The sequence below is a fragment of the Lithobates pipiens genome, unplaced genomic scaffold, assembly GCF_037356315.1.
Source record: "Lithobates pipiens isolate NorthernLeopardFrog02 unplaced genomic scaffold, aLitPip1_a1.2 Scaffold_23, whole genome shotgun sequence".
Taxonomy (NCBI): domain Eukaryota; kingdom Metazoa; phylum Chordata; class Amphibia; order Anura; family Ranidae; genus Lithobates; species Lithobates pipiens.
In genome coordinates, this window is record NW_027507785.1 from 89,583,252 (window position 1) to 89,605,749 (window position 22,498).

Here is a 22,498-nt window from a genome sequence, read left to right on the forward strand (position 1 = left end):
AGAATGAAAAGGCATTGCTCTACCACCCACCGAGATCAACCCAGAGATGCTGAACAAACTGCTGGGGATGTTTGGTGTTTTCAGCTGTAAATATTTGGACATGTTGGATTTTGAACCGAACTACCTAAAATCATTTTCCAAACCAGTTTGTGCTCTAGTGCTCACCTTCCCATAAACACCAAAGCTTGAAGAGTTCCAAAATAAAAAAGCAGAGAAACAGAAGGGCAACGAGCTGAACTCTGAAGTGTATTACTTGATGCAGACACTTGAAAACTCTAGTGGACTGTGGGTTTGATCTACACTGTAGCAAACAACAAGACTTTTTTGAGTTTTGCTGACAATTCTTCACTTAAGAGCTATATTGATAAGTTTGCTGCTGCCTCACCTGTGGAAAGGGGAAAGCTGTTGGAGAAAAATTGAAAAATGAGGCCTTGTTCAGATTACTAGTCTGTAGCTGAGGGCTTTGTCAGGCCAGATGGAGGTGACCACTGCAATGTAATAGTGCTTTCTCCTGCAAATAAGCATCTAAATGAGATTAACCCCCCTGGCGGTATTCCCGAGTCTGGGTCGGGGTGGAAATTTTGCACCATTAGCGGTAACCCCGAGCCAGACTCTGGACCGCATCGCTGAATCCAGGGAGAGTTTACTTACCTTGTCCCCTGGATCCAGCGATGTCCCCCCGCTGTACGAGCGAGCCGAGCTCCACTCGATCTATCATGGAGCCGAGCTCTGTTCTCTTTGAGCGTTGCGACGCACGGGGACGGAGAACGGCGCTAAATTCAAAAAGTGAAACACACACATTGCATACAGTATAATGTAATCTTACAGATTACATTGCCGTATGTAATTATTTCACATCCCTTTGTCCCTAGTGGTCTGCCCAGTGCCCTGCATGTAGTTTTATATTATAAAAACTGTTCTTTATGCCTGGAAACTGGAGATTGTCCATAGCAACCAAAACTGTCCCTTTACATCAAAAATGATTTTAGACCAGCTAGAAAACAGCGATAATAAATTGGAATCACTCGCAGAATTGAGGGATAGTGATTTGTGGGGAGATCCATCATCAAATACTGAAAAATAATGACAGTGACAGTTCTGCAACTGAGCAAATTATAGTGTTTTTGATTTGATTACATTATTGGATCATTTTTATTATTGTTATATTATTATTTGGTATAATTATTCATAGTTATTTATTATATTATAATTTATGATTTAATTTTTTAAACTTTATCATACCCGGGATGTCTGCTAGACAGATTTAAGTGAGTTATTCCTAAGAATTACAGGACTACAATATAAAACGCCAAATTTCCATGCAAAATAATTGTACCACTTTCAGCACCTAAAATCTGAAATAATAATACCACCAGGGAGGTTAATGGGCACCTTGATAGACCTATTGACCATGGTCCACTATTTGAATCCTTCCTGGAGAATGCAGTTAAAGTTTGCAAGCAGTACACTGAGCAGGCAATAGATGAAGTGCGTTTTCAGCTGTGGCTCTTGTCAAGGATGCATAATCTTTTAAATGTCAGGCTTCTCATGGTTCTGTTAACAATGCACCCTTGTTTATCTGACACTTAAGCTTTACAGCTAATATTTTACCTGCTTGCCATTCCAACAAATCTTAAGTGCTTTTTCAACTGTTCACCTACCTACAACAAAAATGTTCCTGTCTTCATATTACGTGTTTTGCACTTCTGTTCAGTAGTTCTGAATAAAATATCTTGAAACTTAAAAAAAAAAAAAGAAGCATTTTCTGTAAATATGTCATGAGAATCTCGAAATTAAAGAAAAACATTGTTAGCTTTTCTCAGTAGGCAATGCTGTCTCTGTTCTTAGTAAATACTATAGTTCCAGTTCCGCCTTTCTCAACCCTTTTAACATAAACGCACCCTTGGAATAAGTTACAGGTCTTAGGGAACCCCTGCTAATAATTATTATTTCTACAGCTAACTGGATATTTCCAGGAACTGTTCATTGTGCCTCTCAATATAAGCATAATTAAAAGAAAAACAAATGTGGCGTACTTGGCATGTTTGACATATAGGACTGGTCCATATTTCAAAACTATTTTCAGAAATAATAATTAAATGTAACTAATAATAATAATGGCAGAAAAGTGCAGACTGTGAAAACTGTAGTGTTCTCATTGGTTGGTGGAAAGGCACATACATTGGTAGTCGGTGCCACCTTATATTGGTGGACAGTGAGAAGAATATTTCTTATATTTGTGGTCAAAAACCAATGCGGCGTACTTGCCATATTTTACATACAAGACTGGTCCATATTTCAAAACAATTTTCAGCAATAATAATTAAATGTAACAAATAATAATAATATTGGCAGAAAAGTGCTGACTGTGAAAACTGTAGTGTTCTCATTGGTTGGTGGAAAGGCACAAACATTGGTGGTCAGTGACGCCTTATATTGGTGGGCAGTGAGAAGAATATTTCTTATATTTGTGGTCAAAACCAAGTCAAAGCAAGCCACAAATATAAGAAATATTCTTCTCACTGCCCACCAATATAAGGTGGCACTGACCACCAATGAATGTGCCCTTCCACCAACCAATGAGAACACTACAAAAAGTTTTCACAGTGTGAAGAATGACCCCTTACAGATAGTTTAAAAAGATCATTGGTTTTGATGGTAATTTATCTGGGAGGAAGAAATTGCTCAATCCTCAAGGAACCTCTAGTAACTGCTGGAAAAACCCTAGGGTTCTGCAGAAGCCTGATTGAGAAAGGCTTTTCTAGATCCTGGTTGCAGTAAAGTTATAATGCCAGCTTCAGGGTCTGCATCTCAACAAAATCCTTCTCAAAAAAGGATTCTGTGTCATTCACAGAGGCAACAGTGCTCAGTAACAACTAGCAGATGGCGAAGGCACTAGGCTGATTATTACAGTATACAGTCCTTGCTAATGTGGAGACTAGATTCCATTCTTGTAGACTTTCCAGTCCTTTCTGTGGACTGTGAGTGGCCTCCTGGAAAATCATAAAGAAGAGCTAATCAAGACCAATGGCACTCCAATTTGGGTGGAAAATCTTAGACAGATGATATTTTGGGTCACCTAAGGTAATCCTCTCATGACTAGCTACCATTACCCGTTTCAGCTTGCCCGAAGACTGCAGAGGATGTAAAGCTGACCTCTGTGCTACCGTTGCAAGCCCTTGGTCTGTGAACTATAATAAAATATGTACTTTTTGGGCTTTAGGGGCTACCAGTCACTTTGCTTTTAACATGGCATTTTTCCTAACAACGGATAACAGGAATGGGATGAAGAGCTGGGGGTAATTATAATAAATTAACTCTGGGTCCCTGATGTATAGAGTTATTTCATTGTAGATAGTATTGTAAATATGAAAACTGATGATTCTAATATTGCAGACCTCCGAGGAAGAAATTAGGAATCTTCTGTTTGGTGACTACATGAACCCTGACCTGGAAGGAGATGAACGCCTGTATTCGGAGATACCAAGTGTGCAGCAGTTTAATGATGTAGTGGAGAAATGTCTGGACGAATACAACCAGACTCACAAGACCCGTATGAACCTGGTTATATTCAGGTGTGCCTTCTCATCTAATCTCTTATTATTCTTACATTTCATCCATGTGTTTTGATATTAAATTATTTTACTTGATTTTCATTACCTTATGCCATCAAAACAAAATAGTTTAAACAGCCCATCCAAAAGTGATATCTCTATTATAGGTGGAGTTTGGTGGGCTGAGATTCTTGGGTACTCTAGTGATGAGATTTCCTTGCAGTGGTTTCATGTTTTTACCTACGTTGCAATCCCTTCACCGGTCATGGTTTTCTCACTCCTCCTGTTGCATTTCCCAAAATATAAAATGCTTTTAAACTCCAACAGAAAGAGTAGAAGGCCATCTGTAATTCTAAATACTGTGAGCGCACTTGAGAACGTAGGAGCAAAACATAAACCTTGGTTTTGGTATCTTCATGTTAATGTTGTAAGGTATCAAGAGATTGAAAAAGCCTTGGATAACTGCTGGTATGTTGGAAATAGCTGGATAAGGCTGGCCACATACACCAGAAGGCTTATAAGGGCATTATACACCCTAAAAAACAGCTTTGGCCTAAAGATGTTTGTGGTGCATGCAGAGACTGAATTATCCTTAATAACACAGTTAAGCCAGTGTGTCACAAAATCTCTATGGGCAATATGCACACATTACTTGTATTTATCAGGTCATGTCTTGATCAGATCAGTCATAGACATCAGAGCATGGTTCTCTGTGTCTCCACTATCTAATCATCTTTAAATATCCACATAACAAGAATTCTTCAGTTCGGTCAAGTGGTTGTTTTAGGCACATAGAGAGAGGTATTGAGAATCACACAGATTGCCCTACCTATTGGACAATCAATATGTTCTAATATGACAAATCTTTATTTCCTCCTGAGAACAGTTTGCTGGTGGTGTCACTGTGTATCCATAGACATGAGATGGTCACCTGCTATGACTGAAAACAGATTGGGTGATTGTTATTTTATTAGTAAGGGAGCCTTTAAGTCTTGTTTACATGGGCATTTGTTTAAACTGATTTCCTTCCTCATATAGTATATATACAGTATATTGTCATATATATATTTCTATAACAGATATGTACTGGAACATTTATCACGTATTTGCCGGATATTGAAGCAGCCAGGTGGCAATGCCTTGCTGGTGGGAGTTGGAGGCAGTGGACGGCAATCGCTGACACGTTTGGCCACGTCTATGGCAAAAATGAGCATTTTCCAGCCAGAGATCTCCAAAAGCTATGGCATGAATGAATGGAGGGAAGATCTGAAGGTACATACATTGCCATAATTATTCCTAACTTTGCTCTGTAAATTTTGCAGTGTGATATAACAATAATGGTATTGTTTATATTAACCCACTGACAGTGGTAGATTGGATTTAAAAGCTGTGCAAACTCAAGGCTATTACATATGAAGGAATACCACAATAACCTCAAAGCAGTAAAAAAACGAATAAACCAATAAAAGGAAAAAAAATATTTATAGAGTCTCCATGGTTGATTTGCAAACGTGGAAAAAAAAAGCCCCGCTGCCATAGATGGCCTTCTTGTACTTCATGTGTCATTTACTGTGCTGCAATTGTAGGTTCAGGAAAGAACAAAGAATATCTGTCTATGATCTTAAAATACAGTGGGCATAAACATAAAAATATTTTAGGAGTTTGTCACAGTCAAACTAACGGCTCCCTCCCCAGTCACCAACCCGTCCTACCCAAAAGTATATGCTTTTATTTATATTTTTACCTTTACCAAAATTCTTCAGGTTGATGACAATTACTCACAAGGCTTTTGTGTTTGAAACCCATGGTAGGGGGACCTGCAGGATTTACGAGTCTTAGTTAATATGAATACTAATAGTCCTCCCAGCTTCAGAAACATTGGGATCGAGTTATTATTGCTTATATTTGGACTGCCAGTAGACATTTTAAATGTTTTTGTTTAGATTGGAGTTCTTTCTTATATTTATTATTTTAAGCACTGACCCCCAATGAACCCATATGCGATAAAAATCTTTAGCGATGATAATTGTTTTCAAAAACCTTTGCAAATCTTTTGTTATAGACATCATTTGCATTGGTTGTCCTAAAATTAGTAGGATACTAAAAAGGGAGCCTTTTGTTCAGGAGTAGGAGACAGTATATAAAAGGGATTGCTGAAATTTGTGAACCTCAAAATAAAATCTATATTAAATGGCAACTGCTTTCTTGACTCCCATTTGTTCCCTCATTACAGGGTCTCCTGAGAAATGTAGGAGTGAAAGGACAGAAGACTATATTTCTAATTACAGATACACAAATTAAAACAGAGGCCTTTCTGGAAGATGTGGACAGTCTGCTCAACACTGGGGAGGTTCCTAACCTTTTTGCTGCAGATGAAAAGCAAGAAATTATGGAGGTGAGTAGAGCCAAGATGAAGAAGAGTGGATTGTGGGGTCCATTATGATTGTGGTAGACAGTGCCTTTCACACTTATGAATATGCAATAACAAACCTTAGCCATGGCCTAGAGTGGCAGGACTGCCAGAGGTGGCACACAACAACGAACACATCTGTTTTGCTTGTATCGTTTAGGTTACTTTGCAGTAAAGCAAAGAAGCAGAAACCCCTGTAGTATAATAATTTGCTTTTACTAAACAAAAATTCTTTACATGCAAACTACTTACAATTGTAGGAAAACTATACAAAACATACAGAGTATTACAAAAATTTCATACAACACAAATGTGTACATTATCTATCTTTCCTAGCATATGAGCACTGACAATGTGATAGGGATACAGTAAAAAGTTCCTTAGTTTGGGTTATAGTTCATGATTTCCATAACAAACAGGCTTCCAGGCTCTACTCAAGCAATTGCAAGAAACTGGATGCTCTTGTAGTGTAGATTTAGTGTCATCCCCAAATGACATTCTCCAGTCTTGTGACGTCTTCTGGCACAGACCTTCCCTGTGTTATAGAGCCCCTTCCTTCTTCCCAAGTCTTCTTCCAGGCCTCAGTCTTGTGTTATCTCCTTTCTTGTCTCCCTCATTTCCTGCCAACATCACTTCCTGTTTAACTAGTCTTTATGAACCAGGTAAACCAGTTAATTAGCATCTGAAAATCACCAAAACAGCTAAGGCAACACTACAGCTGTTCAGCAATGAGGACCCAGTTACATTGCAATGGCTGGCAGGGTGGCAGTCTGGAACCTATTTCCCTGCCAACCCAAGGCAATGTAGTTGGATCCTCATTGCTTTACAGCTGTGGATCTTTTATTAGTGGATTAGTATTCTTGTACTTATATTTTAACCACTCTGGGTGACATCTATGGCCAAACTGCTAACAGAATAGGGTTACAGGTTGCTCTACCCTTCTGTTGATCATTTATAGTAATGCCGCATACACACGATCGGATATTCCGACAACAAAACGGTGGATTTTTTTCCGAAGGATGTTGACTCAAACTTGTCTTGCATACAGTCACACAAATGTATGACGAGCCGAGAAAAAGGAAGTTCAATAGCCAGTGCGGCTCCTTCTGCTGGATTCAGAGCATGTGTGAACTTTTGTGCGACAGACTTGTATACACACGATCGGACTTTCCGACAACAAGTTTTGTTGGTGGAAACTTTGAGAACCTGCTCTCAAACATTTGTGTGTGGAAATTCCAACAGCAAGCATACATATGGTCGGACTTTCCGACAACAAGCTCACATCGAACATTTCCTGTCGGAAAGTCCGACCATGTGTATGCCGCATTAGGGTGACACAATGTGGACAGAATGTCCCTTTTAGCTTCTACCTCACCTGATGCATTGTCTTTTGTGTATGATATCCCTTCTTTTAGTCAACTGGGGTAGGATGACCAGGTTAAAATGGGCTTGGTGCAAGGCACTGGTGCTTATGCATATTTTTTACACACTTTTTTTGTAAAGTCAGTGGAAGTCATTCAGAATGTTTTTTTTTTTTCATGGTACAAACATTTGTTTTTTGCCATTCATTTCAGTGGGCATAATTAAAAGGTTAGTTCACCTCCACCAGAAAAAAACTGCCCCTACAGATAAGGGGTGCCTGTGGATAAAGACAAACTGCAGCTTTGACCAGAGTTGAATAATGCTTTTGCCCTAGGTGTAGACAATTTACATACATCATGAAGCCTGGCTGGAAAGCTCTTAGGACATGGCTAGGAGTAACCTAGCTGTTACTGTTCACCTACACTTCAGAGCATCAGGGAGAGAGTGCATGTGGGGGGTTTGAATAAAGACCTTGCTCCTGTGGTGGTGAAGGTGAACAGCTAGGCGTCCTGGAAGTTTTCCAGTCAGGCTTCATGAGGTATGTAAATGGCCTATAGCAGGGGTCTCCAAACTTTTCAAACAAAGGGCCACTTTATTGTCCTTCAGACTTTAGGAGGGCCAGATTGTCGCCAGCAGGGGCAGAAAATGTCACTGGCCCAGCATCAGTGAGAATAAATATGGCTTCAGGGTTGGTGGTCAATGGGAGGAGTATTCCCCCTATTAGTAGGAGGAATAGTATTCCATCATTGGTATCGTAGAAGATATAATGCTTCATTCTTGGTGTCAGTGAGAGGAATAGTGCCTCCTATTAGTGGAAGGAGTTGTTTCCCAAGGGCCGCATAAAGGCTAGCAAAGGGCCACATCTAATTCAATGTATGAATGTGAAACCCCACTTCCCAAAGCCTTTTGTTTGATCCTGATATTAATTATGGCTTTGATGAAACATGATTTTGGTTGTGTATATATACTCATTGTATGCATTTTATTCATATTGCTGTTTTGATTCATGTTTTCTAACAGGGAGTTCGCCCAACGGCCCAAGCTGGGAATAAAAATGTTGAGCTCAGCCCTCTGGCTTTGTTTGCTTTCTTTGTGAACCGTTGCAAGGAAAACCTCCACATTGTAGTTGCCTTCAGCCCCATTGGAGATGCATTTCGCAATCGTCTGCGGCAATTCCCCTCTCTTATCAACTGCTGCACTATTGACTGGTTCCAGGTGTGTACTGAGATCGTACTGTTATGCACATGTGATAATGTCATAGGGAAAAGATTTGTATAATATGCTTTATAAGTATGTCATAGAAATCTATCTATCCATCTATCTATCCTTTTTCTATCTATGTTTGTATGTCCTTTTTGTCTGTCTGTTTAGCATACTTGAACCCAATACACATATTACTTACTTGCACAGAAGTCCTAAGACCCAGTTTGAGAAGTTTAAAGAAGAACTCTAGATTTAGCCCCAAAAACATTAAATGCATAAGCATGGCCACTTGGTGAATACTGTATATATTTAGTATATTTTTTGTATATGATCAGCTTCCTGAAAATCCTCATTATGTAAATGAGCTCTCCTGGCATACCCAAAATCCCCAATAATTAGTTATTTGGATATGAGATGAAGGAATGGTGTTGTGTAAATTCTGACAGCCCCATGATCTCCAGTACATGGTATTTTCTTAGTACTGCAGATTCTATACTTGTTACATGGAAAGCACTATCTATTGGCTGAAAATAAGTTTCAGGTGTGTAGGTAACATAGGAAACCAGGTTTAATTTGTTTTTATTACTCAGATCTTCCTGCAGTTACATGCAAAGTGGAAGCCACACAGGAGTATTGGAGATTTGAAGTTTTATGCATTTTCATGCCCAAAAATGAGCCCACAAACAGTAAATACTTTAACACAAGGTCATTGCTAAATCTGACAATGTGCCCAATCAGGTTCTTTTAATAGTTCGCTTTCTCTGCTACTAAAACTTGTACTCCCTGTCCTTACCCCCAATCCTGATTGTCTGTTGGAGTCGTGGGTAATTTCCCCCAACCCAGGTGACCATGCTTAAACCTTGTCCATTCATGATCCATACAACTGCTTGTGGCAGACTTTTTTAATTTGAGTGAGTGATCCATTCAACATTTTTGACTCAGTCTCTTGTATTCTAGCCATGGCCAGAGGATGCCCTTGAAAGAGTGGCTGTGAAGTTCTTGGAGACATTGGAAATGACCGATACTGAGCGCCAGGAAGTGGTTCCAATCTGCAAATACTTCCACACATCAGCCATAGGGCTATCAGACAAGTAATTATTTACCTTTTGAATATTTTGTATAATCCTTATGGAGCACAAAGACCTGGATCAGAAAAACTGATATTGTTTTGAAACCTAAAGTGGAAAAATTATATAACACAAATGTAACTGCACTAGGTAAAAAAATCAAGCTTCCCTAATCTTTTTATTCTAATAAAATGAAGCCACAAATGAAATATAATAAAAGTAACTCAATATATACTTTCAATATATTCTGCATTTGTTAATAGTCATTAAGTGTCCATCAAATTATGTAGTGCTCTGTGCTTCTACTTGTACTCCAGATTCACTTAGATTCTCCTGTGAAGACAAATCACCCATCTGCCACCACCTTTACTACAAACCACTCCCCGGATCCCCATGACCTTATATCACAATATGGGTCATACACAGTGGCGACTGGTGCTAAACTTTTGGGGGGGTAAACAAACCCCTTAAGGTCCACTCTCACCCCTCCACTGCCGCAGCTGCCCCATCTTCTCCTCCTGGCCAACCCGGGCTTCTTTAGATCCACCTCCTCTCCTGATTGGCCAGGGAAAGAAGCTGAAAACCGATAGCGAATATTGATTCGCTAGTGTTGCAAGTGGGTGGGTTCGGGGCGCAGAGCCCAAACCCTTTTCAAGCGAATTAGAGCCTCAAGCTCTAACATGTGCTTAAAAAAAGAGTCCAGCGCCCCACATACAAGCTAGGGGGACGACGCCCCTGCGCCCCTTATGGATCGGCCGCTACTGGCCATACAGCTTCTTTCCTATTTAAGGGAGGCCCTGAACCGCTAGCTCTCTCTCCTTCCGAAATCCTCCTCTCTCAGCCTGTGGACAACCTTGCTCCCGGAATAAAGCACTTAATCTCGTACAGCATCAGCTCAACTGCTACTGCTGGTCTGCAGTGCAAGCCTTGCTTCACATACAGGTATACCTCTACCCATGATTCATAACAGCGGGATGACGTCACCTCCTGTCCGGCTCACCTTGATTCATCGTTGTTTCATTGTGGAAAAATGTTCACTGTAAATACATTGAATTATATTGATCCTTCATTTTGTTGCTTAAAACCTTTTTGAGAGGATGTAAAAACTTAAATTGGCAATATTTTCATCTGAAGAAGTTGCCTGGTTGTAACGCTGATCAAGTAAAGAGTGGAACAAGTGGCAGATAAGGAATTCCTACTTCACAATGACATTCTAATCTGCATACTTATTCTAGGTGAGTGTATTGCTGCCAGAGATACCCAGGCAACTAGTATTCATAGAAGGTCAACAATGACACACCGTGTAAACTCTCTCAGTCAGGGTTTCCAACTGTCCAGAAATTCACAGATTGTTTGTAAATTTTTTTTTTTACTGCTGTCCCTGAGTGTGCATTACAGACATAATGTAGGTGTCCAGAATAATATTTTAATTCTGTATGCACACAGTCAGTAGTTCTAGAAGCCAATAAAAATCAGCCTTATGCAATAGCACTGCCCAGTAGTAGGAGGGAGGGGCTCATGATGAGTCAAATACATTAAAGTGACAGTTGTTCTGCCTCCTGCTGCCTTCTCAGGTATTCAGCATTGTAATCTGCCACCCTTTGCCTGCCACATTTTACTCAAAACAGAAGATGCTAGTGGCCAGAACAGGATGGGAAGGAGAGGACCTGAAGTATGGAGGTGGACCTACAAGATTTATTTTGGAAATTGGAAGCAGTGTCGGGACAAATTCATCTAGAGCCCAGGGCGAACATGTCAAACTGGGCCCTTTCCTGAGATGTATGAGCATTATGTGTTAGCAACAATCCCCCCAAACAAAAATTGACCACTAATCTGTTACCAGTCTTCACCTACAAAATATCTTGCTGGTGAAGCTCATTCACTGTGACGTAATCATCTTCTATGGCCATATTACATTTCATATATATATATATATATATATATATACAGAGATATGGTTAATTTCACTGTAAAAACCAAATGCTACTACCACTCCATGTGAGTGCTATTTGATTATAAACTGGAAATCCTCTTTGCAAATTAAACCCAAAAGCAAGCATTTATCATAGTTACATAGTTAGTAAGGTTAAATAAAGACACCAGTCCATCCAGTTCAACCTGAGTGAGTGTCTACAATTGTCCCTATCCCTGTACATCACACACTCACATTGATCCCTACCCTCAAGGAGCCCACAATCCAAGGTCCCCATTCATATACTAGGGCTAATTTTGGACAGAGGCCAGTTAACCTACCTGCATGTCTTTGGGGTGTGGGGGGGAAACTGGAGTACCCAGAGGAAACCCACGCAGGCACAGGGAAAACATGCAAACTCCAGGCAGGTAGTGTCATGGTTGGGATTTGAACCAGTGACCCTTTTTACTGCTAGGTGAGAGTGCTAACCACTACACCACTGTGCTGCTCATATTGCAGCTTAGTAATTCTTCAATGGGGTGGTAGCATTTGTTTGTTTTTTTTGGCTTTTGTTTTATTTTCATCTGGGGATCTAGCCAGTAGGTCTGTTTTTTTAACAAAACAAGCTGTCCTGCAGATATAGCAGTTAGAGGTTTGAGACAAGCCATTTACCACTGACAGGGGTGCTTATATTGATCAGCTTTTATGTATTCATGTAAAACCTTTTATCCCAAAAGTAAAAGAAAAACAAATGTTGCTGTAACTGCAGTGTTAGCTGGAGTTTGGCTTAAATTTGTTTAGTGTATCTGCTAGTGCATCTAACAAACCCTTCCACCCAGACTGACAATGCTGTGTCCAAAAGTTCCCTTGTGCTCCTTCATCCAGAGTGGGGGCACTCAAATACAAAAGGTGTGTCGCCAGATCACCAGGTGCAAAAAGGGGGGGGGAGAAAGACAAAAAAAGAAATCTAATGCAAGCATCACATTGAAGGGTTGGTAAGCTTCAATATATTACAATATAGTACAATTTTGGGTTTAATACCACTTTAATCTTCAGAATCAGAATACTTTATTTACCTGAAGGGAAATCATTGCGACACAGCCACACTCAACAAATACAACACAAAATTACAACAATGAACAAAACAAGTCACAATGACACAACAAAGTTACCAATAACAGCAATTAGCACCAAATAAAACAAATTAAAACTATACTCTAATAAACCATCCATACAATTAAAATACAACATAGAATAAAACGCAGATTAAAGAAACAACAGAAAATCGAACTACCAAAATGCAAATAATAATTTCTCTAGCATTACCCCAAATAATAATTAACATAATACCAACATACTTGAACCACATATTTAAAGCGACGTTCCACCCGTTTTTTGAAAGTCCAATTACTGCCATGCCCATCCTGAATGCTGTAATAAATGGCAATATATATATTTTTTTCATTGTAAATACCTTTTTTCACTTTTCTTCTGCAGCAGTCCTGGCTGCGGCCACCTAGGTGATTTGCAAGGGCTCCTGGGATAGTGACGGAATGTATTCCAGGAGTCCTTGCAAATCGCCTAGTGATGAAATGTTGAGTTATTTCCAGACCAGAAATGATGTGCCAGGATGTCACGATTGACAGGTTGCTATAGCAATGGGGCAGGAACTTAAGGTTGACGCTGCCATTGCTATGGCAACCTTTGGGGAAGAGAGAGATGCTCAGTGGCTTCACTGCATAGGTGCAAGATCGGGAGGTGCATGCTGGGTAGTCAGCTGCACCGAATCCCTGAAATACACAGGAGCGGGCTTCAGATGCCCTCATCCTTAATGGCCACTGCCTGCTTCCGAGATCAAGTAAGAGATGACAGATTTACAGGTAACAAGTATGAGGACAGTAATGTTAATATCTAAATAATATAGTACAAGTACTAAGAATCAAGGTGGTGCTTTTATCAAAAATATGCTTAGGAGACTGGAACTCCGCTTTTTTCTTTTAAGGCAGAATAAAGTTTATTAACAACTTTTAACAGTACAATAAACAATGCACATTCTGAAGTATTACATTTATACAATACCTTCACAGACTACAAAGTAGAATAATGTTCTTGTACATGCAGGTTTATAAAACAGATTGAACCTAGGATGTCATTAGTTGTTATATCTCACATTGTATGCAGGAGCTCCGCTTTAAGGCTAATTTCACACTGGGACGGTGAGAGCGTCAGCGGTAAAGCCGTCGTTGTAGCTGTGCTTTTCAGCAGCTAGCAGCCGAAGAAGGGGTAATATCACCCATGTAGCGCAGGTGCCGAAGCGCTTTGCAGGTGCTTCGGCAGTGCTGCCCATTCATGTCAATGGGCAGGGTGGCTCTTAAACAGCACTGAAGGTGCTTGCAGGACTTTTTCTAACGTCCTGCAAGCGCACAGCCCCAGAGTGAAAGCACTCAGGAGTATTTTTAGCTCTAAAACGCCTGTAAAGCGTCTCAGTGTGAAAGTGGCCAACAAATACGGTAAATATTGTAACATTTTCTCCAGTCCCTAATTGTAGCTGAAATATCTTCTTCCATTTACAGGTTTTTGCGAGAACTGGGCAGACATAATTATGTGACCCCCACCTCTTACCTGGAGTTGATTGCTGCCTTCCTTCAGCTGCTCTCCCAGAAGAGGGACACGGTGATGAAGGCAAAGAAGAGATACACCAATGGTTTAGATAAGTTGGCCTTTGCTGAATCACAGGTGAAAATACATAATAATCAATATACTATTCTACCAGTATGTTGGGTAGATGGTAGACAGCTTACTGCCTATTTGTAGTTAGTTTTGTGTTTCTTTGCCTCGGATCAAGCCATGCAAATACTGTATATGCGATATATAAACCACATCATAGTTTACAAGTGCAAACAAAGAACTGCCTTTGTCTTCAGAGATGTAGATAAAATAAAAATAAAATACATGAAATTCTGTTGCATCATCCCTTTGGCTTGCCCATACCTAGCAGGGAGCAGTTCACACTGTATCCCTCTGACTCTCTCATGTAAAATAGCAGATCTGAGCAAAAGGCTCCATTCACACCTGAGCGATCTTCAGCAACAGCTGCAGCCGCTTTATTTATTTTTTTGTTTTTTTACTTGAGCATTTGTAGAGTGGAACCATTCATTGGAATGGGCCACCCCCTGCTCCAAAAACGCTCAAAAAGAAGCTCATGTAACAAATCTTGGCACAGCGCTTGCGGACGCGATTTATGTCGCGATTGTACCACGATTTGTCGCTCGACAATTGCGGCAAATTTCCACAAAAAATAATGGCATTGCAAATGTGTTTTTTTTTCGATTCTAAAATCGCAGCAGAATTGCAGCGATTGCGCCCGAGATCCAGAATGCCCAGGTGTGAATGGAGCCCAATGCCCCGATCACACGATCGGACTTTCCATCAGCAAAACCATGGATTTTTGTTCGAAGGTTGTTGGCTCAAACTTGTCTTGCATACACACGATCACACAAATGTTGGCCAACGATTACAGACGTGGGAATGTGGTGACGTTCAAGACGTACGATGAGCAGAGAAAAGGGAAGTTCAATAGCCAGTGCGGCTCCTTCTGCTTGATTCCGAGCATGCGTGAACTTTTGTGCGTCGGACTTATGTACACACGATCGGAAATTACTACAACAAAGTTTTGTTGGCATTAAATTTGAGAACCTGCTAGCCAACATTTGTTGGCGAAATGTCCGACAACAAATGTTCGATGGAGCAAGCACACGGTCGGACTTTCAGCCAATAAGCTCACATCCAACATTTGTTGTCGGAAAATCCGATCGTGTGTACGGGGCATAAGGGAAATAGTGACAATTGTGAGCATCAGTTGAATGAAGCAGCAATGATATTGAGCAGGAGGCTAAGTGCACAGCTACTTTTCATATTATACTGTGTCACAGCTTGTATCCAAGTACCTTACATGCAAGCTTACTACTCATTAGTAACATTTGTTTCAGTTTATTGCAGAATATTAACATGTGTGCTTTATTTAGGTTGGAGAGATGAAGAAGGAACTGGTAAAATTACAGCCTGAACTGGAAGAATCCAAAATAAGAAATGCTGAAATGATGAAGGTTAATAAATAACTAACAAGTGTGCTGTAAAGAGAAGAATTCAAATATTACCATACTGTGTGATTTTCATTGAACATTCAGGCTTATTTGGAAATACCATGTTGTACTCATTTCTATCTATCTAACCAAATGTATAATTTATTACCCTTTTATTTGCTGGAAGGGTTAATACATTTTATATTTGGTTAATTTGGACCTTTCTGAAATAAATACTGTTCTTGGCAACCAGCTACATTATATTTTTTAGTATTCCTAGTGCATTATGGGAAATCAAAGTAATAATACTAACTGACTGTTGGGAGAAACAATGTTCTTCCTCAAGCACTTTGACTGTCTGATAAGATGTTTAATGAATGTGAGGCACAGCAAGTACCACCCTATTTTCATGGCACAGATTAGGCCAATGTTAGACATAACTTGATGATATTTGCGCGCATTGTTAGGATTTAAAGTGGTGATAAACCCAAAAGCAACCTTTTATTATATTGCAGCTTATGCCGCGTACACACGGGCGGACTGTATGGCGTACTTAATCCGTCGAAACACATTTCAGCGGACAATCCGCTCGTGTGTGGGCTTCAGCTGACTTTTTCAGCGTGCAGTCCGGAGTACTAAGTATTTAGGTTTTTTCTAAATTCTGTCCATCGTTGGTTTCAGCGGACAATACGGTCGTCAGTATGCTAGTCGGACAGACTAAGAATGACGCATGCCCAGAAAGGATTTACAGGGCGGAAGGGTGCTTTGCTGTGTCTTGGACTTCCTATTTCTAGTCCCGTCGTACGTGCTGTACACGTCATCGCGCAAGCTTTCGACGGACTGTTTGTGCATCCGTGTGTGGTCAAGTCCATTCAGTGGAAAGTATGACGGACTGTCCGTCGGATTGTATGACGGACTAAGTACGCCATACAATCCGCTCGTGTGTACGCGGCAATACCAATTCTTGGATGTAATGACTGCATTTGTTTTCTTTTTTGGACTTTCTTTCTTTTGCTGATCCAACTGGTAAGTTTGTTTTTCAAAAGAACAAGCTCTCCTGCAGATATATCAGTTACAGAATTGAGACAACCGTTTACCACTGACAGAGGTGCTTACAATAATCATCTTTTATTTATGTAAAAGTTGTATCCCAAAAGGAAATGGCTGTTTACTGTAACTGGTTATAAAGTATTAGCTGGAGTTTGGCTTTAGTTTGTTAGTGTATTTACATCTGCTAGTACATTTAACACTCCTGTCCCCTGCAACTGACAATGCTGCTGTCCAAAGGTATGTTTCTGTCCAGATCCCAAGGTGAAAACATAGGGAAAAAAAAGAAAACACCTGCAGCCACCACATCTATTAATTGCTAAGCTGCAATATATTACATTTTTGGTTTTGAGTTTAATACAACTTTAATATTGGTATACAGCAACATTTTTTAAAGATCTGAGTTCTTGATCTAGTTAGAGATTCCAGAACATTTTGACATTTTGTTGGAAAGCTTTCAAAGCAATAAATATAGGTCCACAGGTTTTTTTCAGGTTGGTACTTTATTAGAAATGGACAATGGGTCTCTAGACAACATATCACGGATGCCCCTGTGTTTGCAGGATTATTGTTCTGACAAAAACTACAGCTGACCCACTTTCTTGGCTCCTTACCCTCGCCAGACGCATGTAGACGGCGTCTTACCAGGTCCAAGCTTTTATACATAGAGAAGTCTCCGCTACGCCACGCGGTGTCTCAGACCTATCAACTACTTGTGTCCCCCCACCAACCTTTTGACTCCCATATATCTCCAAGTGGGAGAGAGATTTAGGAGTGAACTTTTCAGACAAATAGGTGGAGAGAATTTTGAAGTTCTCTTACAGAACTTCTATTTGTGCCAAGCACCAAGAATTAGGTTTCAAGGTGTTTACCATTTGGTATCATACACCTGCCAAGCTACATAAGATGTTTCCTAATTGCTGGGACTTGTGCTGAAGGTGTGGGCAGGAGACCGGTTCCCTTCTTCATATCTTCTGGTCTTGCAGTCGCCTACAGTCATGCTGGACAGAAGCACATCGACTAACCCAATGATTCACGGACTACAATCTATAATCTACTATTCACTCTCCCTTCTGCTTTACCACCATTTTTATGGTAAAGCCTATAGACAGTCTTTCCTACCACTATTGATCACTGCGGCGAAGATCTGCATTCCCCTCTTCTGGAAACAGATGTTTGGTTAAAAAAAGTGAAAGTAATAATGAGCTGGAGGCCATGGATAGAGGCCTTCGGGAAAAATTCATTAAAAAAAATGTTTCTACTGGCACAATTTTTTTACTGTGAGGATTACAAGGCACTGCTGAATTGAATTATCCGGGCTGCACCGCTGGGTCTTTCCTGGTCCAGACAGGAGGGCGGAATGAGTGGTTCCCTCTCTTCTTTGCCCTGTTCCTTAACCTCCTACCTTCCTTTTTTGTTTTTTTGAGACACCTTTTTGGCGTTTTTTTAACTTACGGTTTTTACCAGATAAAATACCACACGGGGTACAGAGACTCTTTACTGTCTGTTTGTCTAGTTTACCCTTTTCCATATGTATCTGCCTCCTTGACCATCCAGTATCTCCCTAGTGCTGAGTCTCATTTGTATACGTTCGATTTCTGGATATGTGTAAAAAATAAATAAAAGCGTTAAATAACCTCTCTCTGAAGTGCATTACTGGCTTTCATGATGCAATTAGCATTATAGAGGAGAGGCTGATATCAGAGGTCATGTGAAAATCACTGCATCATTATTGCTTTGGAAGACTAATTGTGTAAGTGTCTAATCTAATTCAAATTGCTTGAATCACATGATCCTACCATCTTGCCATCTATTTATGCTGACCCCCATTCATCTGTTAGGCTGGGTTCACACCGGAGCGATGCGTGAACGCCGCAAATCCGCAGCGTTTTCCCGCATCGCATGCCTCCCACCGGAAGTTCACACTGCCCTTTGCGGACTGCTCGGAGTGTCAGTGAAATGTTAATGACACCCCCAGATCAGTCCGCATAGCGCAGTGCGATCTGCAAACTCGGACAGGAATCGGATCGCATGGTGTGAACACCCATGCGATCCGATTCTGCTGCGGACCAAAAAAAGGGTCCCGTGCGAGTTTGCGGCGGGTGCGATGCGAATTCAGCCATACTATCTGTATGGCTGAACTCGCATCGCACAGAGATCGGATGTGATTTGCACTGCAGTGCGGTGCGAATCACATCCGGTTCTCGCTGCCGCAGCGGTGTGAACCCAGCCTTATATAGAAATTTGATGGTATAATCATGCAAACTTGTTTTGAATGAGCAGACATGTTTATGCATTGAGCAGCCACACATGGCGATCAATTCTTTCCCTAAGATCAACGAGTCAGGGTGTTTTGGCTAAGGTTACAGTGTGCCCATGGGTATTCTTTATCATACCTGCCCAAATTGTGTCAGTGGGTAACTTATGGCTGGTTACACTGCTATAATCTTTCCTATTGAATTGAACTCTTGAAATGTAGGAGTCTATGGACAACTTTTAATTAGTGTCCTTGATTCATGAAACACTTTAGCCGCAGCTGTCGAGGAAAAAGTTGGCTTCTTCAAAACAGCTGTTTGTATAGTCTCTGAACACTTTCCCAAGGCAAGTGGTGGCAAGAGGAATGCAAAGGAACAGGAGGCTGACAGGCCCCCTGGATATCTTCTGCTGTAGCTTATCTCGGAAAGGTGCTTGGAGGTTAAACAATTGGATATTATGAAGTGACCATCTCCTGGCTAAATTGTTGGACAGCCACAGAGAAGGGAAAGTTGGAAGGTATCAAGTCCAGCCTCATAGCTAGAACTAGAAAGCACCTAACAACATGAGATCGCGCAATGCATGTACTTTGTTCCATGGGGAACAGAACAGTAAAAAACTTATAATGATAGTTTATCTTTATATCCTGGAAAGGTAGGTTAAGATGTGTCTTGCCTTCTTGAAACACAGGCTTTCAAATATCCTATTTTTTTTCACTTGTACAGGTTATAGAAAAAGAGTCTGCAGAGGTGGAAGCAATGAGTAAAATAGTTCGATCAGATGAGGAAGTGGCCACCCAGAAAGCCAGCGAAGCCCAGGCCTTGAAAAATGAGTGTGAGAGCGATCTTGCAGCAGCTATACCAGCCTTGGAGGAGGCCATGTCTGCTCTGAACACTCTTAAGGTAGGAGTTTACTATGATTGGTTGTGATATTGGGACAGAGACTGCATATATGGTTATGTATTCATTTAGGTAAGTTGTTTAGATTTCCATTTTTTAAATAAAGCAATAATTAAGCAGTGCCAAATGATAAAATACTGTATATACTTAGTTTGCCTATTTGCAACATATCAATTAGACAGTTAGGACAAAAGTGGAAACTCTGGATTTGGAATGTGGTTCTATGGCCTGCTGGTCTTGTTTTAAGGAAACCTGTGGTGAAGGATCTTGGTGTTCTGGTAGATCAACCTTAATAATAGCATGCAATGCCAAACTGCAGCTACCAAAGCAAGAAAAATATTTTCTTGTATTAAAAGAGGTATGGACTGCAGAGTGAGAGAGAGAGAGAGAGAGAGAGAGAGAGATCATTTTGACCCTGTACAAATCATTAGTAAGACCTCATTTGGAATAGACAGTTTAGTTTTGTGCGGCAGTTCACAAAAAGGATATTGGGAACTGGAGAAGAGCAGAGAGAGCAACCTAACTGATAAGAGGAATGGAGGAGCTCAGCTATGAGGAACGATTAGAGGAACTGAATCTATTCTCTCTTGAGAAGAGGAGCATAAGGAGGATATTACCATCATGCATAAATTCATAAGTGGTCCAAATAGTGAACTTGGTGTAGTTTTATTTGCTTTAAGGTCATCATAGAGGACAAAGGGGTACTTTTTAAGTCTAGAGGAAAAAAGATTTAATCCCCAAATATGGAAAGGCTTCTTCACAGTATGAGCTGTGAAAATGTGGAATAGACTCCCTCAAGAGCTGGTTCTGGCCAGCTTAGTAGATTGTTTTAGGAAAGGCCTGGATTCTTTCCTAAATGCACATAATATAAATGAATACTAATATGTATAGGTTAATCCAGGAAATATCCGATTGGCTCTTAGGGATCAAGAAGGAATTGTTTTCCTTGTTGGAGCAAATTGGATCATGCTTTTTTGAGATTTTTTCTGGATCAACTGTGGGTATTGGATAGTGTATATGGAGGTTTTCTATTTGTATGTGTTTTTTTTTCTCTGTTGGTTAAACTGGATGGACTTGTGTCTCAACCAGATTAACTATGTACTATGCAATATGTAAATCTAACAGTTGCTTAAAACTATTGTGCATCTAGTTCACCAAAGTTAAAACTTAACAGAGATGAAGTAACAGTGGACATGGCATTGCTGACTTTATATGTATCATTTTAGCCATCAGATATCACTATTGTTAAAGCAATGAAGAATCCTCCTTCGGGTGTAAAACTTGTCATGGAAGCTGTTTGTGTCATGAAAGAAATCAAACCAGAGAAAGTAAAGGATTCAACTGGAACTGGGCAGAAGGTAAATGTGTTTGATGTGTCTCTGTCAATGTACTTTTCACATCGTGCTATCACGAAGATTGTCTGATGGAAGACCCATACTTGTTCCTTTTAGCACCCAAAATTCTCATTTTTTATTCCCCCATATTAAATTTGAAACTTTAATGGGAAAATCCTTGTTATGCTATGGTCAAAAGAGAAAATAATTTCCATTACATATTGTTTAAAGCTAAACTCTAGACAGACATAAAATACACAAATTAATGCATCTCGGTAATGACTAATACATCATTAAATGTATTTTAAATGCAAGCATTGGAAGCCTCACCAAACAAATGCTTGGACACGCTGCGAGACTGATCTGTGGGAAATTCACTGGCATGTTTGTGTCATGAATGAGATCTGGGAGACCTGTGATAGCCGGTCATACTTTTCGGCTATGGATTTTTATAGTTTTTCTGTTTTCTTCTTTTTGACTATATAACCACGATGCATATTCCTTTATAAATCACAGTGGCATCCCTTTCCATTCTTTGTGAGTGGTCGACTCTCCTTTCTCCCTCTTTGGTTGGTGGTCCTCCCATGGGCCGGCTTGAGTCCACACATTATTACTCCAGTTTTTTCAGATTTTAAGATACATTTGTTAGAGGTAGCATTCATTGATGTGTTTTGAGTGAACAATTCTATCTGCATGAGAGAATTAAGGTCCTGATGACGTGGCCTTTGTCCGCGAAACACGTCGCCCTATGTTATACCAACAGGGAGGAGCTCCAAAGTCCAAATCCCCTGCCTCTCAAACAAGAAACAAGTGGTAGATTGTATCTATTTAATAAATAATATGTTCTTAACGAACTGATATATTTTTTTATTGTTTGAAATATATATATATTTGTTTACTTTTTAAATAATTGCTCCGAACTGTGTTTGTGTTCATTGGAGGGACATTTCAAATTCTATTTATAGAGTTTTTCTTTCTGAACTATTCATTCAAAGATGTAGCCCTCCAATGACAATAGGAATGTCTGAGCTCCATCCTTAGATACTCAGTTTCTTGGTGCTCAAAAAAGTAAATGCCGTAGTCCATGGAGGTTAATTATTAAACATTAGGAGGTCCAATTTACAGCAGAGAGCATTGTGAGAACCTACATTGGCCTGTTATCAGCTTCTTGTAGTTCCTGTACAAAAGGACTGGAGTGCGAGAGGAAGAAGCAGTACAAGGAGCCCCAAAAAGCATGCCGATAGAATGAAAATCATAGTGACAAAGAGACTCACCACTGTGCTGCTTTTCCTTTCACTGTCTTTTTACAGACTTGGGAGGTTCTAGGACGACCTGGACTAATAGGAAGTAGGTTTAACTATGCTGCTCATGACAC

General features: G+C 40.2%; 1 protein-coding gene and 1 pseudogene across 2 annotated transcripts in view; both read left to right on the plus strand.

The window, feature by feature from the left end:
* Window positions 1-22,498, plus strand: part of DNAH12 (dynein axonemal heavy chain 12) — a 186,091-nt gene that overhangs the window by 104,650 nt on the left and 58,943 nt on the right. For both annotated transcript variants that reach the window (XM_077452022.1, XM_077452023.1), the window contains exons 42-50: window positions 3,397-3,575; window positions 4,634-4,826; window positions 5,788-5,949; window positions 8,347-8,541; window positions 9,487-9,620; window positions 14,082-14,244; window positions 15,534-15,614; window positions 19,616-19,792; window positions 21,016-21,147. In XM_077452022.1, the coding sequence (XP_077308148.1) occupies window positions 3,397-3,575; window positions 4,634-4,826; window positions 5,788-5,949; window positions 8,347-8,541; window positions 9,487-9,620; window positions 14,082-14,244; window positions 15,534-15,614; window positions 19,616-19,792; window positions 21,016-21,147 (1,416 nt within the window). The remainder of the gene's footprint in view (window positions 1-3,396; window positions 3,576-4,633; window positions 4,827-5,787; window positions 5,950-8,346; window positions 8,542-9,486; window positions 9,621-14,081; window positions 14,245-15,533; window positions 15,615-19,615; window positions 19,793-21,015; window positions 21,148-22,498) is intronic.
* On the plus strand, window positions 8-1,653 carry LOC143926773 (ubiquitin carboxyl-terminal hydrolase isozyme L1 pseudogene; annotated as a pseudogene).